This window comes from Bipolaris sorokiniana, assembly GCF_000338995.1.
Source record: "Bipolaris sorokiniana ND90Pr unplaced genomic scaffold COCSAscaffold_14, whole genome shotgun sequence".
NCBI classification, from domain to species: Eukaryota; Fungi; Ascomycota; class Dothideomycetes; order Pleosporales; family Pleosporaceae; genus Bipolaris; species Bipolaris sorokiniana.
Window position 1 is genome coordinate 234,085 of NW_006911908.1, and position 19,546 is coordinate 253,630.

Sequence of the window (19,546 nt, forward strand, 5' to 3'; positions counted from 1 at the left end):
AGATGCAGCCAGATCTGCGACGATTCGAGAGGTGGAGACACCGGGCGACGCTCAATGGCGCTTGCAATAGACGGCGCCGCTTCAGCGCGCTGGCTCGTGCCTCGAATCTGCGGCGTAGGCGGAGGGTCTCTTGTTTCCTACCTAACCCTACTCCCGGCCTCTATCCGGCCAGAGCCTGCAATGTGCACGCTCGGAGAATATAGACCAAACCTTAACCCTCACCTGTCAAGTCTACACACGTCTTGCTAGCCGCGCTGGCCCCCCGCTCATTGGCCGTCACGCGCTGGCCCCCCTGGCTCATTTGCTCGTGCTGCACGATCAGAGTGCATGGTAAATGTACGGCCCGTTGCAGTCCTGCTTGGCCCATAAACGCCTCCTTTGCCAATCCGACTTCTTCTTAAACACCCGGCCACCCGTCATCACCACCCCAGCATCCCGTCTTTGTCCCGTACGATTCGCTGTGTGCTTGCGCCGGCTCCCTTTCCGCTCTGATCCCCGCTGTGGCTCTGCCTTTGTACATTCCTCACCACCCCATTCACGCCCTCTGTACCATAATAGACCCCGAGCCCGCTGCCCGCCCCGCATATATCTGCCGTCCGAATTCCCTGGTTCGCCCGCCTGGGACTGACCCCTTACATCACCACCTAGATACCTGGGTAAGTCGCCCTCCCTTTCTGCTCTCTGCCTGCCACCCCGCTCGTGCCTGATGGCATTCAACGGCACCAGTCAACGGTGCCAGTCGGCGCTGGTACCAAGCTGTCAGCAACTATGGATGAGCAAATGGCCCCGTCCACTCACCATCGACACATTGACATGCACCACTTTCTGTTGCTAACGCCTGCATTTGCTTCTCCAGAGTATTTAACCATCCCAAATTTGCCCCTATGGAATATCTTACCCTCCAAGATATTCCGCACCGCCATTGTGAACCACTGCACTCGCGCAAAATGAACTCGTCACATTCTGCAGAGAGTCCGCTGGCGAACATGGTTGCTGCGGTAAGTCACGATTCCTCTTCTACTACTTTTCCTACTTCTTCTTCCTCTTCTTCTGCCTCGATGGCTTCCTCTGCACCTTTGTCTCCTCCCCTTTTCCTCGAGCCTGCCCTCAAGCCCCCATCACCCCCACTGCCCAGCTCCTTCCGCACCACTGCACAAGCACAAGTACCAGCCCACCAAGATAAATCCTCTGGCCTTTTCCCACACTCGCTTTCTAGCGGGAGTCAAGTCATGGACCGCCATCAGCATGCTCAGGACATAGTGCTGTCTCGCTCTCTCGTCTTTCCCCACCACCACCATCATCATTATCAGCGGCACACTTCACCACCCCCACCAAAGAGACAGTCCAATCTCCACTCAATCATCTCCCCGCACTCCTTGGAGCAAATCCACTCCCATAATGACAATGACAACGACTCTGATGCGCGCCCCTACGAAACACAACAGTCAACTTCACACACAAGCAGTAGTCTGACAGAAACCCAGAACCATCACATGCGCAGCTCTCCACCAATTCAGCCTGGAGAACAAAGCTTCCCTGGCAAGCTCCCTTCTTTTTCAGAGGTAAGCTCAACTCTTACATCCGATTTTCATCTGGGCACTGCTGACATGTGCAGTTTCTCCACACTACCCGAACCACCACACCACCGAGGACACCCCAACGCCGACATGGCTCGGCCGACAGCTCTCCTCATGCCCAGCCCCACTTTGACGAGGTAGCGTGGGCCGACAGCAAACGTAGGCGTGTCGACACTCTTGGCGACATTTACGCTCGCGGTAGCATCGAACCGTCTTTTGGTGAGCCTCGCCGCATGAGCAGCGCCATCGATCCTGCCCTTTCCGGCTACTCACCCCACATCGCCCACCAGCACTCCGTACAGTCTGTACCATCGGCCTATTCTCACCGTGCAACTCCTTCTTACCCGCCACCTCACCAGCAAGCGCCCCCAATGAACCCCCACGTCCGCCACCAGTCTTCGCCCATTCCTCAAGGCCAGATGCCTTTTTCGCAGCCAGCCATTCACCAGCCAATCGCCCAGAACCCTTATCAACCACCCATGGTTCAACAGGGCTACTATCACGACCACCAGGCAGCCGCCTACAGCGGCTATGAACGGTCCCAGGATTCCTACTACCCTCGAGCTTCCTACTCTGGTTACGATGCGCCCTATGGCGGTGACATTCGCTTCCAGCACAACGTCGGTCTTGACCACAGCGCATTCAACAGAAAGCGAAGAGGAAACCTACCCAAGGAGGCAACTAACCTTCTCAAGGACTGGTTTGCGGCGAACCGTCAGTCACCCTACCCAACAGAAGACCAGAAGATGGAACTTTGCAACCGCACTGGTTTGAGTCTCAATCAAGTGAGTCACCATCCCCAGCCAAAGTGTCAACTGTGACACTTTTACTACATGTACCATTTCTGTCTTTCAGTGTCGTCTGGTTTAGACGGCAGCGCAATTTCGGGCCGTTGAATCACCTCAGATCTGTCTTATGGGACTGTTTAGAATCTTACTTCGTGGTACTGGACAAGTGACTGACAAGATTTAGGTATCCAACTGGTTCATCAACGCACGCCGTCGGGCCCCACAAAAGGAGCAACGTGAACGCGAAGCCAACGGACCTGATGCATAGTCTTGCCTGGCCCGCAAGTTGCTCGGGAGTGGCGCCTTATTCCTGCCATACGTCGTCCATTACTAGCCCTTTACTTAGATTCAGTCATGGGTACGATCCCAACACACTATTTTCACTTCTTTCCGTCATTGGCGATCTGGTTGAACCAAAATTTCCTGGGCGTTATTTCTTATCCATGTATTTTTCTTTCTTTCCATCTATCTCTAGGCGATTTCTTTTCTTATCATTCAGGCTCAGCATAGGCACTAAAGGTTTTACAAGCGATTACGGGGTGCACGAGACACCCGGGATTTTTCCTAACGTCGAATACCCTGGGACCCAAATAGGAGGATACATTTGCATGTTGGGAAACGGAGTATCGGGGACTGCTGCGCTGCAGTCTTACACTGGAGGTATCAATGAATTTGTTTGATTTTGCCATAGCTCCAAAATCCTCCTTCCCAAATATCCTAATATCATAGGCAAGATTTTGCATACTCGACGATGACTTTTGGTCATGCTTTCGTGAGGCGTGAACTTCACACTGATTGACAAATACCCTTCCCCAGACACCAGCAACATGAAACAACCAAACTGGCAACTATTGCGATGCATGGCGATGGACCCCGGGCGTTGTTGGACTATTGATTGTCTAGCGCCTATATGAAAAGGACCCCAACCAAATGGCCAGATTCGGTTGTACATGACTTCAGACTGGCCCGATGAGGAAATTTCCATCGCCAGATTTTTGCAGGCTTTGTGATGGCCATCACGCTGTCGACGCTATGCTCGAAACGCGATGAGAAGTTCCGGTGTTTCACCAGCTAAACTCAAAACGTAGACACACAACGGTCAACCTTTGAGCGCAACACAGAAGCCGTTAGTATTTTTGGAGGTCACCGGGAGCGCGGCATGGAACCACTCCGGGAAAGTATCTGAACAAGTTGAGCCATGACACGTTTGGAATTATTGAAATCCTACAAAAAGAGAGTCAGGGTCCACACAAACTCACCTTCATCGCAGGTCTCGACGCTGTCCAAATCGGGAGAGCACGGAACATGCGTTGCCCGCTTTCCTTGTCTTTCCCTCTTTCTCTCGGCTCCTTGAACCGAAGCAAAGGAGGCAACTCAGCCCAGCCAGCCAGCCAGCCAGCCAGCCAGCCAGCCAGCCAAACTTGCAATGCGCCCCACAGCTGGAGTTTAAATTTCACAAATCAATCACATCCGGTGAAGCGAATGGCGAAGTTTGCATTAGAAGCCTTGCTGGGGATCGTCAGCAAGGATGACACCACTTAGGGACTGGCGTGCACGATGCCTGCGTCAACCCTGGGGGATCGGAGCCAGGACGCGCTGGTCTGGCCTTTCCGCTAGTAAGCCATCCCTGCACCATCTTATTCTAATAACCTTGATATGACCAGGTTGGCGCTCATTCGTCTCTCGTCCAACCTGTCATTCCTAGAAACAAATAACTGATCATGGCAATCATGACCTTGCAAGGGTGCCACATCTTACTAGGGAGCTGGTCGGATGCACTCACGCGCCCCACCGCACCTTGAAACGAGTCACATACGGGAAGCGTGATGCGACGTCGGAAACATTTGCTCGCTCGCGCCATTTTTTTTTTTACAAATCACTTGACATACCTGACAATTTTGACAACGGTCGGGGAAAAAGAGCGCAAAGGGTGTGCTTAAAAAAAGTGTCCTGATGTTTCAGGCCTGTTTCTAGCACATGTCACCTTTGTAAACCTGCGGCTTCACTTTTTTTTTAAACCCACCTTGTTTTGGCCGTCAGCCTGCTTAAATCTGACAATCGAAACGGAGTTCTGTTGATCGGAATATTAACGCAGAATCGCCTGATACTTGCATCCCCTCATCACATCTCGTGCCCGAACGAAAGCTCGCCAAACCCCCGAACCCCGGCTCGGCCCTAGACCTTTTGCCTCTTCAACCTCCTCGCCTTTCGCGGCAGCGTTATTAGCTTAACAGCGGGACTCGCCATATATAGAACCCGTGGTTCATATGAAACGGTTATTCTGTGGAGGCAAGGCAAGGCAAGGCGAAGAGAAATACGAAAAAATCCATCACATTTACACCTACAGGCAGAATTAAAAAAAATCTAACCTCTTGTAGCAACCCTAACATTACATGCATACCTACAAAGCATAGCAAGCCCGTGTCTCCGGCCTTGCCCGCGAATAATTCCAATTAAGTCCTAGTCCATGTAAATCCTCACCTCATTCTCTCTCCCCGGCCCCTCACTCTCTGCGACACGCAAGTTTCAACCGTCGTCCGCACAAGCAGACATCCACATGTCACCTTCCTTATTTCCTCATCGTTTCCGCCCCAGATTTTTCTTTCAACCTGACTCGCCCACATGGGTATGTGCCGTCAAACATTATCTTCATGCAACACACCATCGGAGATCGCAAAAAAAAGTCGGATATGAACCACACAACATTAAAAGACATTTAGATGCCGATCGTCCCACCAAAATTACACATGTTTTGTGCACATCTTTCCCCTCAATGGGTTTAATCACACGCCATTTCGCGCATTTCCCCTTCCCGTCCCGTTGCCTATCACCTGCACGTGCGTTTTGCGTACCTTGAACTTATGTCTGGGGGCCCGGGGGGGGGGGGGGGGCGATATTCGCTTCCTGTCTTCCTGTCCATCCATCTGTCCAAACTGTCTTAATCTGGCGGTTTGGTTGATCACACCACCCCCCATGCCAAGTACACACACACACAGTCGAAATAACGATCTTCAGCATAATACAAGTTCTCTTCGTTTTTTTATTTCCGTTACCGCGAAACGTAGACCTATCGTGTACGCCACATACATTTGCACATGTTTCGTTTACAAGACCGATATACAGGAAGCGCAGTTAGTGTGGTTTCCGGATTGTCGATGCCCACTTTACGATAGCGATGGCAAGTTCCGTAGGTGTAAACCGTGGGTCGCGTCTACTAGAAACGCTGATCGTAGGGGGTTTGGGGGAGGGAATGCGAAAACGAAGGGTTGGTGCCTGCGCCTTGATGGGTGGATGGCGTTCCGTGGGAACGTGGGAAGTAGGTTCGCATAACCACGTGGAGGCGCGATAGGGAATGTTGGAGTTTGGGGCTATGCGGGTTTACCTTGTGCTAGGGGAACGAGGGGGTGACGGAGTGCTTTGCGAATCACCAATGGTGTAGTTGGGGTTTGATCGAGTGGATTTGATACTACTGTGCATTACAAGAATGCCGCGCTGATGTCTCCCCCATGCGGATCTGTCTTTCTCTTGTTGATCACACATGTCATTTCATTCACGTTTCGCGCCAGAGGTCCATCACAGCACGCAATACATCATCGGTGCTAGCAGCATCTGGACTCCATCGAGAAAGTCTGGGCCGCGATATACGATTACCCGCTCTCTTTGGAGGTTGAGCGGGACCTTGGGTGTACCAGAGTTGAGGGGCAACCTATCATGAACGGCGGTTTCGAAAAAAAGGTGGTTGGTTGGATACGATTAAGAGAAGGGTCAACATGGCGGGGTGCGGGAGCCACATGGGAGATGCGTGGTTTTTTTGTGCGACGATTATCTGGTTGTGCGACAGTGATTGAACGTCATGATAACTACGTGTGCATTGAAAGGATTCATCTTGACACGTAAACTGGTAAGTGTGTTAGCCTGCCAGCGATGATGTTCTGGTTAAAAAGCTGGACAAAGTATATCGGGAGTGATGGCGAGCCGAGTGAGGTTGGGATAAAGTGTGCCGGAGTTCCGATTAAGAAGTTTCGTTCTTTGCTTGCTTTTTGTTTCGTTCGCTTTTTACTTTGTTTTTACCCGTTAATGCTGGGGTGGGCGGTTATATACAGTACAAACGTCCGTACGTGGGTATCATGTACTTGAAAAAAGAAAAGAAGATAGAAACAACAAACTCAGCATGCCCCGCTCGCAAGATTATATGCAAGAAGAGTATTAAATGGAAGTAGCAATGTTACCGCCTGCTTGACCCGTGAAGCAACGCGAGTCGCGCTTCGGGATGCTTTTCTTCGTACATCCGCGCCATGTCGTATACCACTTCTCCCCAAGCGAACTCGCCTCTGTGACTCCGGTTTTTGCACGGGCTCTGCTTAAATGGAAGTAACCAGTCGAGTATACCGTTGCCCATGGTATCTTTCCAGCCCTGCATGAGGCTCGTGTACCAAGGGTGTTCGAATGGCTTTGTCTGCATCACCACGTAGGAGCGCTTGGAAGCACGAGTTACGGTAGTCAGAATAGGCCAGTCCTCTTCAACCCTTTCTCCTTCTGTAGTCCTGTCAGAGTTCTTCTTATGAGCCTTTCCGGACGGCAACGGTGGCGTTCCTGGTGGAAGAGTGGTACTCGAACGGCGAGATGGCTGGGAAACGAGAAAGGCAATGTTATGGATGCCCCCGCGTTGGATGCCTTCGACCGAGGTGTAGTTTATCATGAGGTTCCAGCCTGTCATACAGGACATGGTAAAGCTGAAGAGGCTGAACAGTACCCCTACTGCGAGAGCGCCAATCCAAGTACCGGGCCGTGAGCCCATCTGGAACATGTTAACACGCTGTTCAAACGACCCAATAAACAGTGAAAATGCGCCAACGATGTCCGCAGGGACATACCTTTGAATTGCGCTCCGCTAGGAAAATAGCCACCACGATCCAAGTAAAAGTCGTGTACAGCGCCGCGTATGCTACAAATTGCATAAAGAACTTGTGCGTTGACTCTCCTATAATTCCTCCCGCCCAAGGGCAGTAATGGTCCATCTTCCTTACACATCGGCCCAACTCCTTACAGTGATGTGTTCTGTCCGGTTTCCAGTTGTGGCACTTGTCGCACCAGAGCGGTAGCCCTTGGTAGTCGCAAACAAATGCGTCGTACTGGTCGAATGCAAAGTCCCTAGTGCTCGCATGTTCCTTCTCTTGCGCAGTGTTTCCGAATGGAACAATATCAGGCCTGGACCATATCATTTGTAGGAGGCGCAGCCATGTTATGGTGAGGAAGAGCATGAGAAGGGCGTATACGACGATGAGCGCGATGCCGGTGGACCGCCGAGGTTGGATGTTGAAGTCGCGCTGTATCTGGTCCGATGGGTTGATAAGGTATTTTATACAGATCAGGTACACAAAGACCCAGGTTTCGTAGCCCACCGCGCCGAACTCGAGGAGAGGGATGATGACGGAGGTCGCCTGGCCAATCTTCTGTTCCACGGCGGGGTTGGTGATGGCGCCGGGCTTTGGCGGATCGGTGACTGCTGGCGGGGGAGGTCGTGGTGCCATTGTGACAGAGTGTGGAACAGGAGGAATAGCTGCGCTCACTCCAGGAGCCCTCGGGAGAAGGCTGGCGAGGAGGAATCCTGGTGTTGCACAACACAGCCCGCTGGGCCAAGGTCGCGAACAATGCGCCATTAGTCCGCTCCCTACGGCGGGCTTGGCAACATCACCACAAACCACATCATTGAAACTTGCAATACTTGCTGGCCCATTGCATTTGTAGTCTTTCAAACGTCCTGTTGGGTGTTGTATCACCAACTCAGAGAAGCCTTCAATTCCACCACGAGCAATAGGTACACGCGTGTGCGACGCGCTGTCCGACCAATCGGCCGAGCCTGGCCGCTGCCGACGTCATGATCTTCGACTGCTCAAGGCCCGGCCAACAATTCTCAGCCTCCTTTGCTTTTTTTTCTTGCTATGCTTCTGCGCAAAACATCGGTATGCCTTCTGGAGTTCTCTCGTACATATTAGAGAAAATCACTCACTTTGGCTTCTGGGTCAGAAGCAAAGAGCATCGGATCCCTCGCCAATCAACGCCTTACATAGCCGTGCATATAGCCCCAAGAAATATTCTGCAGCCCATTCTGGCAGTCGCACCATTCTTTACTCTCACTCTGTATCTATTTCATTTCATAGGAGAGCATAAGCAACTTTCGGCGCCTCTGATACGACTGACGACCGCCCCGAAAACCGCCTCGAAGGACCACACACACATGAAATCATTGAAGCTAAGCCTATTGCACTGACCGGATTCCCCAAGGCTGAGACCAAGGCTGGACCACCTGATTCTTTTCTTTGTTAAGTGATTTTTTGTGGTAGTACCGCTGCCATTCCGGCCCCCTTCACCAGTTTTTTTCGCCGGTTCTGGAAAGGCGACATCAATCATGCATAGATATCGGGGTCCAAAAGGTTGCATCTAGATAGTGTTCGAGACGAGCAGGCTGAATCCTCTTGTTTGTTCGAAAAAAGCTCAGTGTATATACGCTACGCCCTGCACCTGGTGTAGAAGCGAAGCATATACTCTTTTGGTACTCAAAGAAATTTAGCACCAACTGACCCACGGCCAGACCAGCGCAAGCTTCATTCCTTCCCAGCATACAGTGAGTCTGCCTAGTGTTTCTTGATAGAGTAAATGGTCAAACGCAGTATGCAAAGTTGCCGTCCACCGGTCTTTCACGTTCAGGTGACTGACTACGCGCAGTATGGCATCCGAGCTTTGACGTCTACGGATCAAGTCTCCAAAGCTACACAACCAAGGTTTACCCGTATGGGTAAGCGTTCATCGTCTCCGAAGGCATCGGGGCTCGCACTGCCACGAGCTGGCCGTACCAATGATCGTCGCCGGCCCACCATTGCATGTCCGGCGTCATATTCAGGAACAGATATCCAGGCGTAGATTTCCAGGCTACAGCACTATGAACACATCACCGTGTTATACCGGTGGATCTATTGAAGATTGATGACAGAAACGACAACTGATGCAGAAGTAAAGCGACATGCACAGCCCAGCCGATCAATCGTACCGGCAGTGCTTGAAGTCGGTTAGCAGCCTAGAGTTTTTATTTTCCGGTAACACAAAGTTGTTCGTTTAAAACTTTTCACCTGGCAGTGGCTGTGAAGGCTCTGGTCGTCTTCCATGCTCTGTTTGGCGTCAAAGAACACAGGGGTTCAAGTGCCTACATCGGACTCGAGTCTACAAATCGCCAATGCTTATTCACCAAACCAGGCTAACGATTATATCCGCTGAGCTACGGTAAGCAGGCAAGATCTTTAGTCTAGTCCCATATCGAACAATTACTTATTCGGGCACTAGTACCTTTGTCAAGCTCCGGGACTCCTCATCCCAATGAGTCACTCCATCAGGCAATCAGGCAAATGAACGATCGCCTCGTTTACTCGATTTATCTCAGCACCTAGCCATAACAAACTATACGGCGGCATTGCCTGCAACGCCCAACGTTACTACAACATATCGCACCTCCCGGTCTACATGTGGGGAAGAAGCTTGGTACAGTCTGATGTAAAGGTTATCATGTGGTTTTGAGCAAGGCAAACACAGAGAATCAGGCATTTGCCCTTGGCCCTAAGACTCCTTCCATCACACACCGACTTCCTAGTAATGTGGCGATGCATCTCATCGTCGGAGATCCCGGCTAGTTTCTCGTAGGACTCTCATCGTCCTCCGCCATTCACTGTGTATCACTGGCCGGCTATCCGTGTAGGGCATCAACCTGTATGCCTTATCATCTAAACAACCAAATCAACATCCCGGCATAGCACCAGATGCCTTCTTGGGGCTTCATGGTGGAAGGCGCAGCAAGAAGAAACGATGGACACAACGCATTCACTCGAGTGGGACTTGCCCGGGCGAGATACATATAAGTTCGCCGTTTCTCAGAATGAAGTCTCATATCTCACTCGGAATACATTGCTAGCTATAGCGCTCCAAATTCTTCATCAATACTCCACTGTCTTAACATCTCACATTATGGCCGCCAACTCCACTATTCGCTATCTTCCCAAGCACTCCGACACAACTTCGACTCCTCAACGTCAATCAATGTCTTTGCAGTCCAATAGCACAACATTCCTCGAGGGTACAACGGTTCCTTCGATTTCAGATGAAAGTGAATTCACGCTTCACACAGACTATCTCGTCGACCATCACCTTTCGAGCCACAGCATATCCGCACCCTCTTCACCGGTCCTTTCTTGCAGCCTACCACATTACACATCTGCACCCATCTACGGTGCTCCAATAGTTTGGTTTTGTTCGGCGTGTAGGGATGGTCCCAAAGGCGACTGGCAAAACGTGTGTACAGCATGTAATCACCAAAGGTGCAATGCTTGCACCGTGGAAAAGACTTAATAAACAGACCTTTGAGGTTGAAGCCAGCATTTCTTGCATCACCGGCGGAACATCAGTCTTTCAGCGCCATTCTTGGGTCTGAGCGTGTTATTTGGCTTGCTTTTTACGGGGGTCACATAGGGGAGTATGGTCGGTTTTGGGCATGGAGGATTAGGCTTGGATTTAGATTTCGTCACGCAATATATCTGTCATTTCAATATACTTTTTTTTTCTATCTTATGTTTTTCTCGCCCTCAATATCATTGTATACGCTGCTCCCTCACCCTGTACTGATGATATGAGAAATTCACTACTCATAACTTCACTACTCACAACGAGAACCACGATGGTGGGCGTCGTTGAAGTTTGCAAACTAAGAGGGATATCGGTGCAAGCATCATCTAAGGCACTCTCGCATGAATACGCAGGTACACAGGTACACGAAACAACTGCACACCCACAGCGAGGGCGACACACGCCGCCCCAACGGCTCTCTCTGCAGTGGCGAAAGGGGGAAATGCTTGTTGTCCTGACGACGGCTCATCATTGGAAAGATTCACCTGAAACACGACGCCAATCAACTGGAACGAGCCACACCGCAAGTTGAGACGAGCCCGCCGCTGCGGCCGAATTGTTGAGTCCGCCTGGAGGACCAACATGCCAAGTATTTGCCTTACACTAACTGACAACGACGACCGACTGAGGCCACCCATTTGCCTTATGCCTTCTCATTAAAGCCAAATTTCCAAATCACGCGTGCAGTCCTTGGCCCATAATATCTATCGCCGCCTCCTATCGTGCCCACACAGCCAACCTCAGGAACCGTTATCTCATCCGATTAATGCCTAACGAAACCCCGGCCCTTTTCCTCCTTCTCCCACCCTTCCGCTCCTTTTTACACAATGAGCCGTGCTTTTGCTGGCTCCGCCACTGTCCTCCCTCTGCGTCATTGGCACAGCGGGACCGCCGCTGAGGGACGAGTGCCCGCCAGGACTGCTGGCGCTAGGCGGCAAATTAGAGCTTTACGGTCATGAGGAGGCCACTGATCGTGCCCTGTTTGTGAGGCAGGAGGGCTCCGAGAGGGCGGTGACGATGGCTTAGCCATGATAGAGGACCAAAGAGGACGCCGGGACGAGGTATGACACCGTCTTCCTGCTCTTGTTCCTTATAACTTCTTACTGAAGTAAGGTATAGATATCAAGCTCCTTCTCTTCTTCGAAGGTCTTCTCATACACTCTCAATTCTGCATCGCAACAGTTGAATACTTCTTCCTCTTCATCATCTTTACTTGAACACTTCATCTCTTCTCAATACGCTACCTAACTAGCGTGCTACCACTATGTCTAGTTCCTGGTACTGCTGCCAGTGCGGCGATGGTGCAAATACCTCTATGATGTCTTCATGCCCCATTTATGGGTGTGGTCATAGGAGGTGTGGTTGCTGCCAGTACTCTTACAACAACAACAACTACGCACACTCCCCTAGCCAACAACACGCCGCACCTCTTTCAAAGGGATCTTCCTCTTCGAATTTAAGCAGTTCGTACTACACGCAGCGCCCTGAGCGCCCGAAGATTTGGCGGTGGATTTGCTGTAGGTGCGGCGGAGACAACAGCTACAAGATTGATCAGGGATGTGCTACTTGCTGCAACCACTGGCGCGATGATAAGTGCACGTTGTATGATGCCAGTGCTCGATAATTTGATCTGAGTGGATCTTTGGGAAAACCTTCATGAGGAATGGTTGTGTTGTAAGTCTTCTTGCAGTCCTTTCATGAGGCAGCTTTATAACAGTCTTTAGTTTGATGATGCTAGCGATGGATTGGATGCATGGGAGGCGTTTTGAACGGGCAAGGATCGGCGTTAAGGATTTATTTTTTGGGTAGTCTTTCTTTGGATTTCTTTTTAGGTTGGTTGGAGAGACGTCTTGTTGTAAGATACTGTACGCACTATTTTTTATTTTACTCTTCCATTCAATGATTCTTGTTTATTGCTAGATCGTTGCTTTCATCTGCTTCTTCCCAGTACTTTGTGGTGACCATGCGTTGAAGAGTAGTGCTGCCTACACATGACATAGCTGTCATTGATCTGAAATCTTGATTAACCTCCTCCTAAGGATTAATGTAAACTTAGTTTTATGGATACAGATGACAAAACGGCCAAAAAATATTTACTTCCTATTGTTCACCGGCGGAAGCCTCATCTAATAGGCAACACTCGCAAAATATGTGCACAGCCGCCAACTACTCACCACAAGTGACACTGCTCTAAAATCTGTGGGCTGATTCAACTTCTTTGACCAGTTTTCCCTTTGAATGAAGATCTGAACGATGACATGAAGTCAAATTAAAGCCCTGGCACGCCGCAACCGCGTCGCAAGGCCGGCAAATGTCTCTGTGCTCTACAGGACAGGGGTTTCTGATATAGATGAGGTTGAGGATACCCGTGAATCACCCGCTCGGAATGCAGATGAACCACGGTGTTGGTGTAAGGCCAGCGGTGGGTGCCTAGAACACCCTCTGGTTGCAACTGCACAGCCACTTGCGATGGGCCCACTAATACTCGTGACTACCAGAGATCATGATCGGTGGAGTAGTTCGGCTTGACGCTTGGAGATGGGAGATAGTGGTGTGTTGATTTAATTACGCATCCAATGAGCTTGTAGTGCAAAGGGCGCGGCATAAAAGAGGGAGGAGGGCGCAGTGCAGGTTGCCGGAGCTGGGCTGAGGTCCCAAGACAGACTGGAGTTGCCTGTGCAGCACCAATGATATTCCATCTTTTCGCATCAATGTCACTGCATCGATATCCAAATGGCGCACGGCGTTTTCGACGTTCTGGCTATTGTTATCGCCCCAAAGTAAGTCGAATCCGCTCATCAAATGCCAAGTATCTTGCAGCGACTAAATTTCCCTGCATGCAGCTTTCCATGCACAGAAGAAATCTTCTAGTATCGGCTATTCACTGCCGCCCTCAGTATTTCAATGACCTCAAAAGCGGTCGAGAAGAGCTTAGCAGATACGCAGTTAGCGTTTGTCGGCCGAAATAAAAGCTTGTAGTACGGAAGCGGGGTATATTACCGCCATTTCTCGTGCGGCTTTTTGACGTAAGTAGTTCAAAGCAAGCGGCTTTGTAAGATCAGCATTTGTAAGACGCGGCTTACTACAGCAAGCTATCAGGTCAAGTGTGCGGCCCTAATTACTACTTTCTCCTGTCGATTGCTGCTGCCATCGTTCAGCTGGTCAAATAATCTGGATGGCAACCACACTAGCGGGTCAAGCCCAGCCAGCGCGTCAGCTCTATAGCTACGTGCTTCAACCACAACTGTACAGCGACCATCACCATCCGGATCGCCAAAACACACCAGAAGGACCAATTTCCATTGCATTTTCAAAGTCTAGTCGGCGTACTATCCACACCAATAATGACCTGGTCAAAGGCGTAGTCCACGTCAAAGCACGATTGCAAATCAAGCGCGTCACGATTAAGTTCATCGGCAAAACAACATGTCGCATTTCCAACGACCGCAACCCTGCGAATCCCCACTGTGCCGAGGTTGAGCTCTTTTGCCATGAAAAGACATTGTCCAGGATCCAGATACCAACTGCGACATGCCCGCCCTCACGAATAGAATACCCGTTTGAATTCCGGTTCCCAGAAAAAGTTGTAGCAACCCCCAAGCTGCAAAATGAAGCCCCATTCAAACCAGACGCACTTTTTGAACACGAGACCGGCCACCAACTCCCACCGTCACTCTGGTGCAATGAAAATAGCATCTGCAACGAGTACTTCCTGAGAGCCGAATACATCGCAGAACAAACGTCCTTCACCCTAAACCCCGTAGTAGTCCACCAGCTCCGCTTCAGCCCCTCAGTCCCTGAACTCAACATACCCAGCCCACTCCCTCTGCTCCCCGCACCACCCATACGTTTTGAACGCAAATCCTGGCCCTCAATCCCAGACCCCTCCAAAGAGCGCCGCGCATCCCTCAAGCGCCTAGCATCGGGCCTCCGCAACAGCAGTACCGAAAAACTCGACGACACCTCCGCGACCTCGCTCCTCGTCCTACGGGCCCCAGCACAGTACCGCGTGGGCGCCCCCAGCATGCTCAAGATCTCCCTCCAAGCCACGCTTACAAACGGCGGCATCGACCAGCAACAGCTGCCCGCCGCCGTCCATCTCCGCGGCATCCGCGCCCAGGTCAGCGCCCACATCGCCTCGCGCGTCCCGCTCGCCTCCGCCGCCACCGGCGACGTCCGCAGCGAAATCACTGAGAAATTCGACCTCTTCAACCACCGCTATGTCAAGCCTGGTATCGAAATCACGCACGACACCACGCTGGATGGGTTACTAGTAAGCACCATTGTGCCCCCGACGTTCAAGACGTATGCTGTGGCGCTGCGCTACGATGTCAAATATAATCTGCTGCTGGAGTGTGCGGGTAAGGAGTCTGAGCATGAGATTGAGATGAAGGATGTGGTTATTGAGCCGATGACGAGACCCGGCGGGCATTTGGGACCACCGGAGGAACCGCCGCCGCCGTTGAGGGAGGGCGAGATGGATGTTGCGAGGGAGATGATGAGGCAAGGCGGTGCGAATGGGGTTGTTGGCGAGCAGATTCCGCCGCCGGCGTATCAGAGATAAGGGGAGTTGGAGGAATGTTTGGATGTGTGGAGGCGATGGGCAAGTTCTATGCGTATGTATAACATATTGTGGAAAAGTATACGATATGATGTCAATCTTTGATACTTGCACTAGACAAGTTGATGTATAGAATGTAACGTGTTGGGCACAGCACATCAGATATGGAGCATTTTGGCATTCTTGAAGTAAATAAAGGCACGATGAAGATATTTATTCAGTCAAGAGAACAACCATTGAAAGACAATCATCTGCCGAATTTCCCGTATCTCAATCTTGAAAAGAAAAAGCAGAAATAAATAACAACCTACTCCTCGACCAATACAGGGTATCCCTCACAATGTCGAACAATAACAAAGGAGCAGAGAGGAAGAAAACATGACATCGTATCAAAAGAGCCTCCCAGTTCTAAGCAAAAACTCCAATTCGCTTACGGCTTCACGCAAGCAACCATGAGTCTCTCGTAATCACCACGCGTCTCCCCTTCTATTCTCTTGACAAGATCCTTCTTGTAAACCTGCTTGTATGCAGCGCTGACTGCATTCATGAGATTTCTGTCCCAGTGGCATCGCACAACACGCTGTACGAGCAGCTCATCTTTTGTGCCCAAGCCAGCCATGGACTCTTCAAGACGAACAGCTTCCGCCTCGGGCCGGTTGATAGCACGGCGCACCAGAAGACGGAGCACATCCTGCATATGACCCGAAAACGATGATTTCAGCACGCTGTCGAAAGGCTTTTGGAATCGCTGTTGGTAGGACTGTGCAATCGCTCTAAGCTGGGCGTCGTTCTTGCTGGTAAGGATCTGGCAGACCTGAGAAGTGTTCTTGCCGGCGAAGCCACCCAGGCTAGCCTGTAGCTGTGTCACGGCTTGGTCAATCTCTTGAGGAACCACAGGATGTGAGTCTTCTGCACGACTTGCTGAGATGATCATGTCATACATCTGCTCGGTACCAGCGCTGAGATCACCCTGGAGATCCTTTTGGAGAGATCTTTTGAAGAGTTCCTGGTACTTTTGTTTGATGATGTTGATATCGGCGTTGCTGCGGCCAACGAGAATGTCATCTAGGATAACTTCCTTTGTGCCAAGACCCTTCATTGCTTCCATAAGGTTGTAGCAGTCAGATACTAGGGGTCCTCGGGCAATTTCCACTAGTCCCCTGCAGAAGTAACCACTGGTCTCCTTTTCGAGGTCCTGGACTAGATTCCGCATTAAGCGTTGTTCGTATTGTACACGAATCGTGCCAATCTGAATCGGATCCTTCTTGGCCAAGATGCTGATAAGTGCCTTTTCATCAGTGCCGAAGCCCTTCATGGCTTTGCGGATAGCCTCAACGTCCTTCATCATGTCAATGTTGGCTGTCTGCTGGCCGTAACCGAGAGACGGTTGGGTTGGCGGGCCGCCATAGCCGCTTGTTTGGGGTGGAGGAGCATATTGACCCGGTGGAGGGGCTCCATACTGGCCCGGTGGCGGGGCCCCGTATTGTCCTTGCGGTGGTGGTGCACCGTATTGACCTGGAGGGGGACCTGGAGGCGCACCATATTGACCTGGGGGGGGACCTGGAGGCGCACCATATTGACCCGGCGGTGGCTGATGATACTGTCCAGGGGGAGGAGCATAACCCTGTGGTGGGGGCGGGGCGCTATATTGACCTTGAGGCGGGCCGTACTGGCTTGGAGGAGGCGCGCCGTAACCTTGCTGGGGCGGGTAACCGCCGTACTGTTGATGCTGCATGGGTGGTTGAGAGTAACCTTGGGGTGGAGGTGTTTGATACTGTTGTTGTCCGTAACCTTGGGGAGGACCTTCTGGGAGATATTAGTATAAATCCAAGTTTGGCGCCAAGCCACGGCACATGAAGGATGTAAACGCAATCGGGCTGTACAGTAAGCAACGAATGACTTACGACCTGGATATGGTTGTTGGTATCCACCGGGTGGTTGGTTGTAGTATGACATGCCTGCCTAACTTCTGAACAGTGCGGCGCAAGCACTATAGGAAAAGATAAGATCGACGCGCGCAGACTTTACGGTGGCTGCTATGGAAACAGGAGGTGAGATCAATTTCCGAGTCCTGCTTCTTGGAGGGTGCACACAGTAATGGTAGACGGACGAAAGGTGGCCGGGGCTGAGTACCTATGGCTCAGCCTTGGACAGTGGAGGGGTAGTTCAAGCGAAAGAGTTTGGCCATGACGAATTTACCCTTGGCGCCATGGTCAGCATTTTGGCGTGAATGGCTGCGAATAGGAAGGCGTGCCACGTTGTTGGTTTGTAAGGCAGCAGTCCTCGGCTGCCCGACTCCACCACGATCTGGCGCTAGGGGTGGCTGCGTAGTGGCGATGCAGCACAGCCTCACCAACTTGTAGTCAGCACGTGACGTGGGCGCGTGTGGTCTTGTGAACAGATTGCTGGCCCGTTTGAGTGCGAAGTGAAGGGTAGTGCGAAGAGCAGTACGTGTGACTTTTGTATCACCATGGATGACCCTGTTGGATGCTCCGACAATCGGACAGTGTTGTGTACGAGTGGTGTCGCAAGACGTAATACAAAAATTCCATGGGATTATCTGCCGAAGACACTGTCCATAGAAGGATTCGATCATAAACTCACCTGCAACAAGATTCTTTTGTTCTGTAGTAACTATGCATTTGCGTGCATAGGTTTCTATTTGTACTACATACATACTACACACTCCACCGGTAGAAACGATAGCGGCATCGCCCAATCAATGGCACAGAACGTTGCCAAGCTCCTGCCATAACACTACTGCAACACCTGCAAGCGATCGGCAACCCTCCAGCTCATCTCCACCAACAACATGTGTTCCCTGCCCACCATCGAAGCTTCGCTAACGTCGGGAACCTTAACGGTTTGGCCCGTCTCCGCGCACAACCTTTGGCTAGAGCAGTGACATCATAAGCCGACCACTTCGTGATGCCCCTCACGTTGCCACCATCCGTACGCTACAACCGTACGGCGTGACTTGGCGGCCAAACTGGATCGCAAGAGAAGATGCCATTTGGTGGGTGGTGTCTCCCGTCATAATTATGTATACGCGGTGCATGTCGACCTAGTGTCAGATGGGACCGTTTAGAGCTTTGTAATGCTAGCCAAGAGCGCAAGGCTTGGAGGGATGAGATGCAGTTAATATATATTGAGGCTTGATACAGCAATAGGCGCGACGTCCCATAACGACTACTGCTAATCTGTTATCAATTGCCGTCATCTAACTCGGACGCGAGACGCACAACCACCAGCCCCATACGCCATACATCCAGCCCGTGTCGATCGGACAAGGTTTGAAAACAGGGCCAAGGGCAAACAACGCAGCACAAGAGCCCAGCACCTTGAGAGTACGCTGGGCACACAGATACTCGAATTCATAAACGCCACTCAGTCCCTCGCACGCACATACGCACGCACGCACGCACGCACGCCAGCCAGCATCCTGTAAACCATCCAACCCAATTTCAAGATGTCGTCCTACGACTCCAACAAATCCAACTACCTCCACACTCAATACCAGCAACACCCCCAAGCACCGCCTTACCCCACGACTCCCAACGCCCCCCAGTCTCCAAGCTACTTTTCGCAAATGCCTCAGCAGCAATCTCAGCAAATGTACTCATCCTCGCCTCCCTACACTCAACCTTCATTTCCCCACCAGCAATCGCAACACCAACAAACCCGTCACACCCGCACATCCTCCACATCTTCCATGTCGCACAGCTACCCCCCACCCCCGGGACCCCCTCCAGCCTCGCACTCAGGCCAACAACCAATCGGCATCCCAATCCACCAACCCACCCCACATCATTACCATCCTTACGCATCTTCCTACCCCCCTCCTCCTGCTCCACCGACATCAACAAATTACACACCGCACGCTCGTTCAATGTCGACATATAGCCACCATCACGAGGATGAGCATGGCAGCAGGTACGGGAATGGGAACGGGAATGGGAATAGGGATGGGAATGGGAATGGGGAGTTGGATTCAGAGACGGAAAGAGAGTATAAGCGAAGGTATGCGAGGGAGAAGAGGGTGGAGAGACGACCGACGCTGGGAGGGAGTTTGTTGAGTATGGTTGATGCGGTGGGGAAGGCGTTTGGAGGGGCGGGAAGGCATTGATTTGGATTGACTAGATTGTTGGAAGGGCGGGGGGGGGGGGGGGGGT

General features: G+C 51.4%; 11 protein-coding genes across 11 annotated transcripts; 6 read left to right on the top strand and 5 right to left on the bottom strand.

The window, feature by feature from the left end:
* Positions 1 to 1,229: 1,229 nt before the first annotated feature.
* On the top strand, positions 1,230 to 2,633 carry COCSADRAFT_98610 (uncharacterized protein; the record flags this gene model as incomplete). The annotated part of the gene is made up of 3 exons (XM_007705544.1): positions 1,230 to 1,562; positions 1,616 to 2,362; positions 2,550 to 2,633. 3 exons carry the CDS (start codon positions 1,230 to 1,232, stop codon positions 2,631 to 2,633), a joined length of 1,164 nt encoding a protein of 387 aa, XP_007703734.1.
* An 875-nt stretch (positions 2,634 to 3,508) lies between these two features.
* COCSADRAFT_345611 (uncharacterized protein) lies at positions 3,509 to 4,226 on the bottom strand (the record flags this gene model as incomplete). The annotated part of the gene is made up of 3 exons (XM_007705545.1): positions 3,509 to 3,589; positions 3,625 to 3,804; positions 4,149 to 4,226. 3 exons carry the CDS (start codon positions 4,224 to 4,226, stop codon positions 3,509 to 3,511), a joined length of 339 nt encoding a protein of 112 aa, XP_007703735.1.
* Positions 4,227 to 6,590: 2,364 nt separating this feature from the next.
* Positions 6,591 to 7,896, bottom strand: COCSADRAFT_98799 (uncharacterized protein; the record flags this gene model as incomplete). Its single annotated transcript, XM_007705546.1, has 2 exons — positions 6,591 to 7,163; positions 7,240 to 7,896. 2 exons carry the CDS (start codon positions 7,894 to 7,896, stop codon positions 6,591 to 6,593), a joined length of 1,230 nt encoding a protein of 409 aa, XP_007703736.1.
* Positions 7,897 to 8,104: 208 nt separating this feature from the next.
* On the top strand, positions 8,105 to 8,702 carry COCSADRAFT_242033 (uncharacterized protein). The gene has a single exon (XM_007705547.1). The coding sequence runs from the start codon at positions 8,244 to 8,246 to the stop codon at positions 8,634 to 8,636; it is 393 nt and encodes a 130-aa protein (XP_007703737.1). The 5' UTR covers positions 8,105 to 8,243; the 3' UTR covers positions 8,637 to 8,702.
* On the bottom strand, positions 8,703 to 9,035 carry COCSADRAFT_242032 (uncharacterized protein). Its single transcript, XM_007705548.1, has one exon. It carries the CDS (start codon positions 8,985 to 8,987, stop codon positions 8,769 to 8,771), a length of 219 nt encoding a protein of 72 aa, XP_007703738.1. The 5' UTR covers positions 8,988 to 9,035; the 3' UTR covers positions 8,703 to 8,768.
* A 1,053-nt stretch (positions 9,036 to 10,088) lies between these two features.
* Positions 10,089 to 10,947, top strand: COCSADRAFT_40007 (uncharacterized protein). The gene has a single exon (XM_007705397.1). It carries the CDS (start codon positions 10,220 to 10,222, stop codon positions 10,757 to 10,759), a length of 540 nt encoding a protein of 179 aa, XP_007703587.1. The 5' UTR covers positions 10,089 to 10,219; the 3' UTR covers positions 10,760 to 10,947.
* A 730-nt stretch (positions 10,948 to 11,677) lies between these two features.
* Positions 11,678 to 12,709, top strand: COCSADRAFT_202643 (uncharacterized protein). Its single transcript, XM_007705549.1, has 3 exons — positions 11,678 to 11,874; positions 11,933 to 12,487; positions 12,538 to 12,709. The coding sequence occupies exon 2, from the start codon at positions 12,078 to 12,080 to the stop codon at positions 12,435 to 12,437; it is 360 nt and encodes a 119-aa protein (XP_007703739.1). The 5' UTR covers positions 11,678 to 11,874; positions 11,933 to 12,077; the 3' UTR covers positions 12,438 to 12,487; positions 12,538 to 12,709.
* Positions 12,710 to 13,885: 1,176 nt separating this feature from the next.
* Positions 13,886 to 15,590, top strand: COCSADRAFT_242066 (uncharacterized protein). Its single transcript, XM_007705550.1, has one exon. The coding sequence runs from the start codon at positions 13,989 to 13,991 to the stop codon at positions 15,375 to 15,377; it is 1,389 nt and encodes a 462-aa protein (XP_007703740.1). The 5' UTR covers positions 13,886 to 13,988; the 3' UTR covers positions 15,378 to 15,590.
* On the bottom strand, positions 15,591 to 17,422 carry COCSADRAFT_242065 (uncharacterized protein). The gene is made up of 2 exons (XM_007705551.1): positions 17,279 to 17,422; positions 15,591 to 17,180 (listed from the first exon to the last, which is right to left on the bottom strand). The coding sequence occupies exons 1-2, from the start codon at positions 17,328 to 17,330 to the stop codon at positions 15,805 to 15,807; spliced, it is 1,428 nt and encodes a 475-aa protein (XP_007703741.1). The 5' UTR covers positions 17,331 to 17,422; the 3' UTR covers positions 15,591 to 15,804.
* COCSADRAFT_242064 (uncharacterized protein) lies at positions 17,423 to 17,995 on the bottom strand. The gene has a single exon (XM_007705552.1). It carries the CDS (start codon positions 17,968 to 17,970, stop codon positions 17,515 to 17,517), a length of 456 nt encoding a protein of 151 aa, XP_007703742.1. The 5' UTR covers positions 17,971 to 17,995; the 3' UTR covers positions 17,423 to 17,514.
* Positions 17,996 to 18,421: 426 nt separating this feature from the next.
* On the top strand, positions 18,422 to 19,532 carry COCSADRAFT_40011 (uncharacterized protein). The gene has a single exon (XM_007705398.1). The coding sequence runs from the start codon at positions 18,844 to 18,846 to the stop codon at positions 19,498 to 19,500; it is 657 nt and encodes a 218-aa protein (XP_007703588.1). The 5' UTR covers positions 18,422 to 18,843; the 3' UTR covers positions 19,501 to 19,532.
* The last annotated feature ends 14 nt before the right edge of the window (positions 19,533 to 19,546 follow it).

Bases quoted from the DNA above. Each gene is read 5' to 3' on its own strand.
- COCSADRAFT_242033 (XM_007705547.1), top strand. From the start codon at position 8,244: ATGATCTTCGACTGCTCAAGGCCCGGCCAACAATTCTCAGCCTCCTTT.
- COCSADRAFT_242032 (XM_007705548.1), bottom strand. From the start codon at position 8,987: ATGCTGGGAAGGAATGAAGCTTGCGCTGGTCTGGCCGTGGGTCAGTTG.
- COCSADRAFT_40007 (XM_007705397.1), top strand. From the start codon at position 10,220: ATGGACACAACGCATTCACTCGAGTGGGACTTGCCCGGGCGAGATACA.
- COCSADRAFT_202643 (XM_007705549.1), top strand. From the start codon at position 12,078: ATGTCTAGTTCCTGGTACTGCTGCCAGTGCGGCGATGGTGCAAATACC.
- COCSADRAFT_242066 (XM_007705550.1), top strand. From the start codon at position 13,989: ATGGCAACCACACTAGCGGGTCAAGCCCAGCCAGCGCGTCAGCTCTAT.
- COCSADRAFT_242065 (XM_007705551.1), bottom strand. From the start codon at position 17,330: ATGTCATACTACAACCAACCACCCGGTGGATACCAACAACCATATCCA. The intron at 17,181-17,278 runs GTAAGTCATTCG...AATATCTCCCAG, and splicing joins CCAACAACCATATCCAGGTC to AAGGTCCTCCCCAAGGTTAC.
- COCSADRAFT_242064 (XM_007705552.1), bottom strand. From the start codon at position 17,970: ATGATCGAATCCTTCTATGGACAGTGTCTTCGGCAGATAATCCCATGG.
- COCSADRAFT_40011 (XM_007705398.1), top strand. From the start codon at position 18,844: ATGTCGTCCTACGACTCCAACAAATCCAACTACCTCCACACTCAATAC.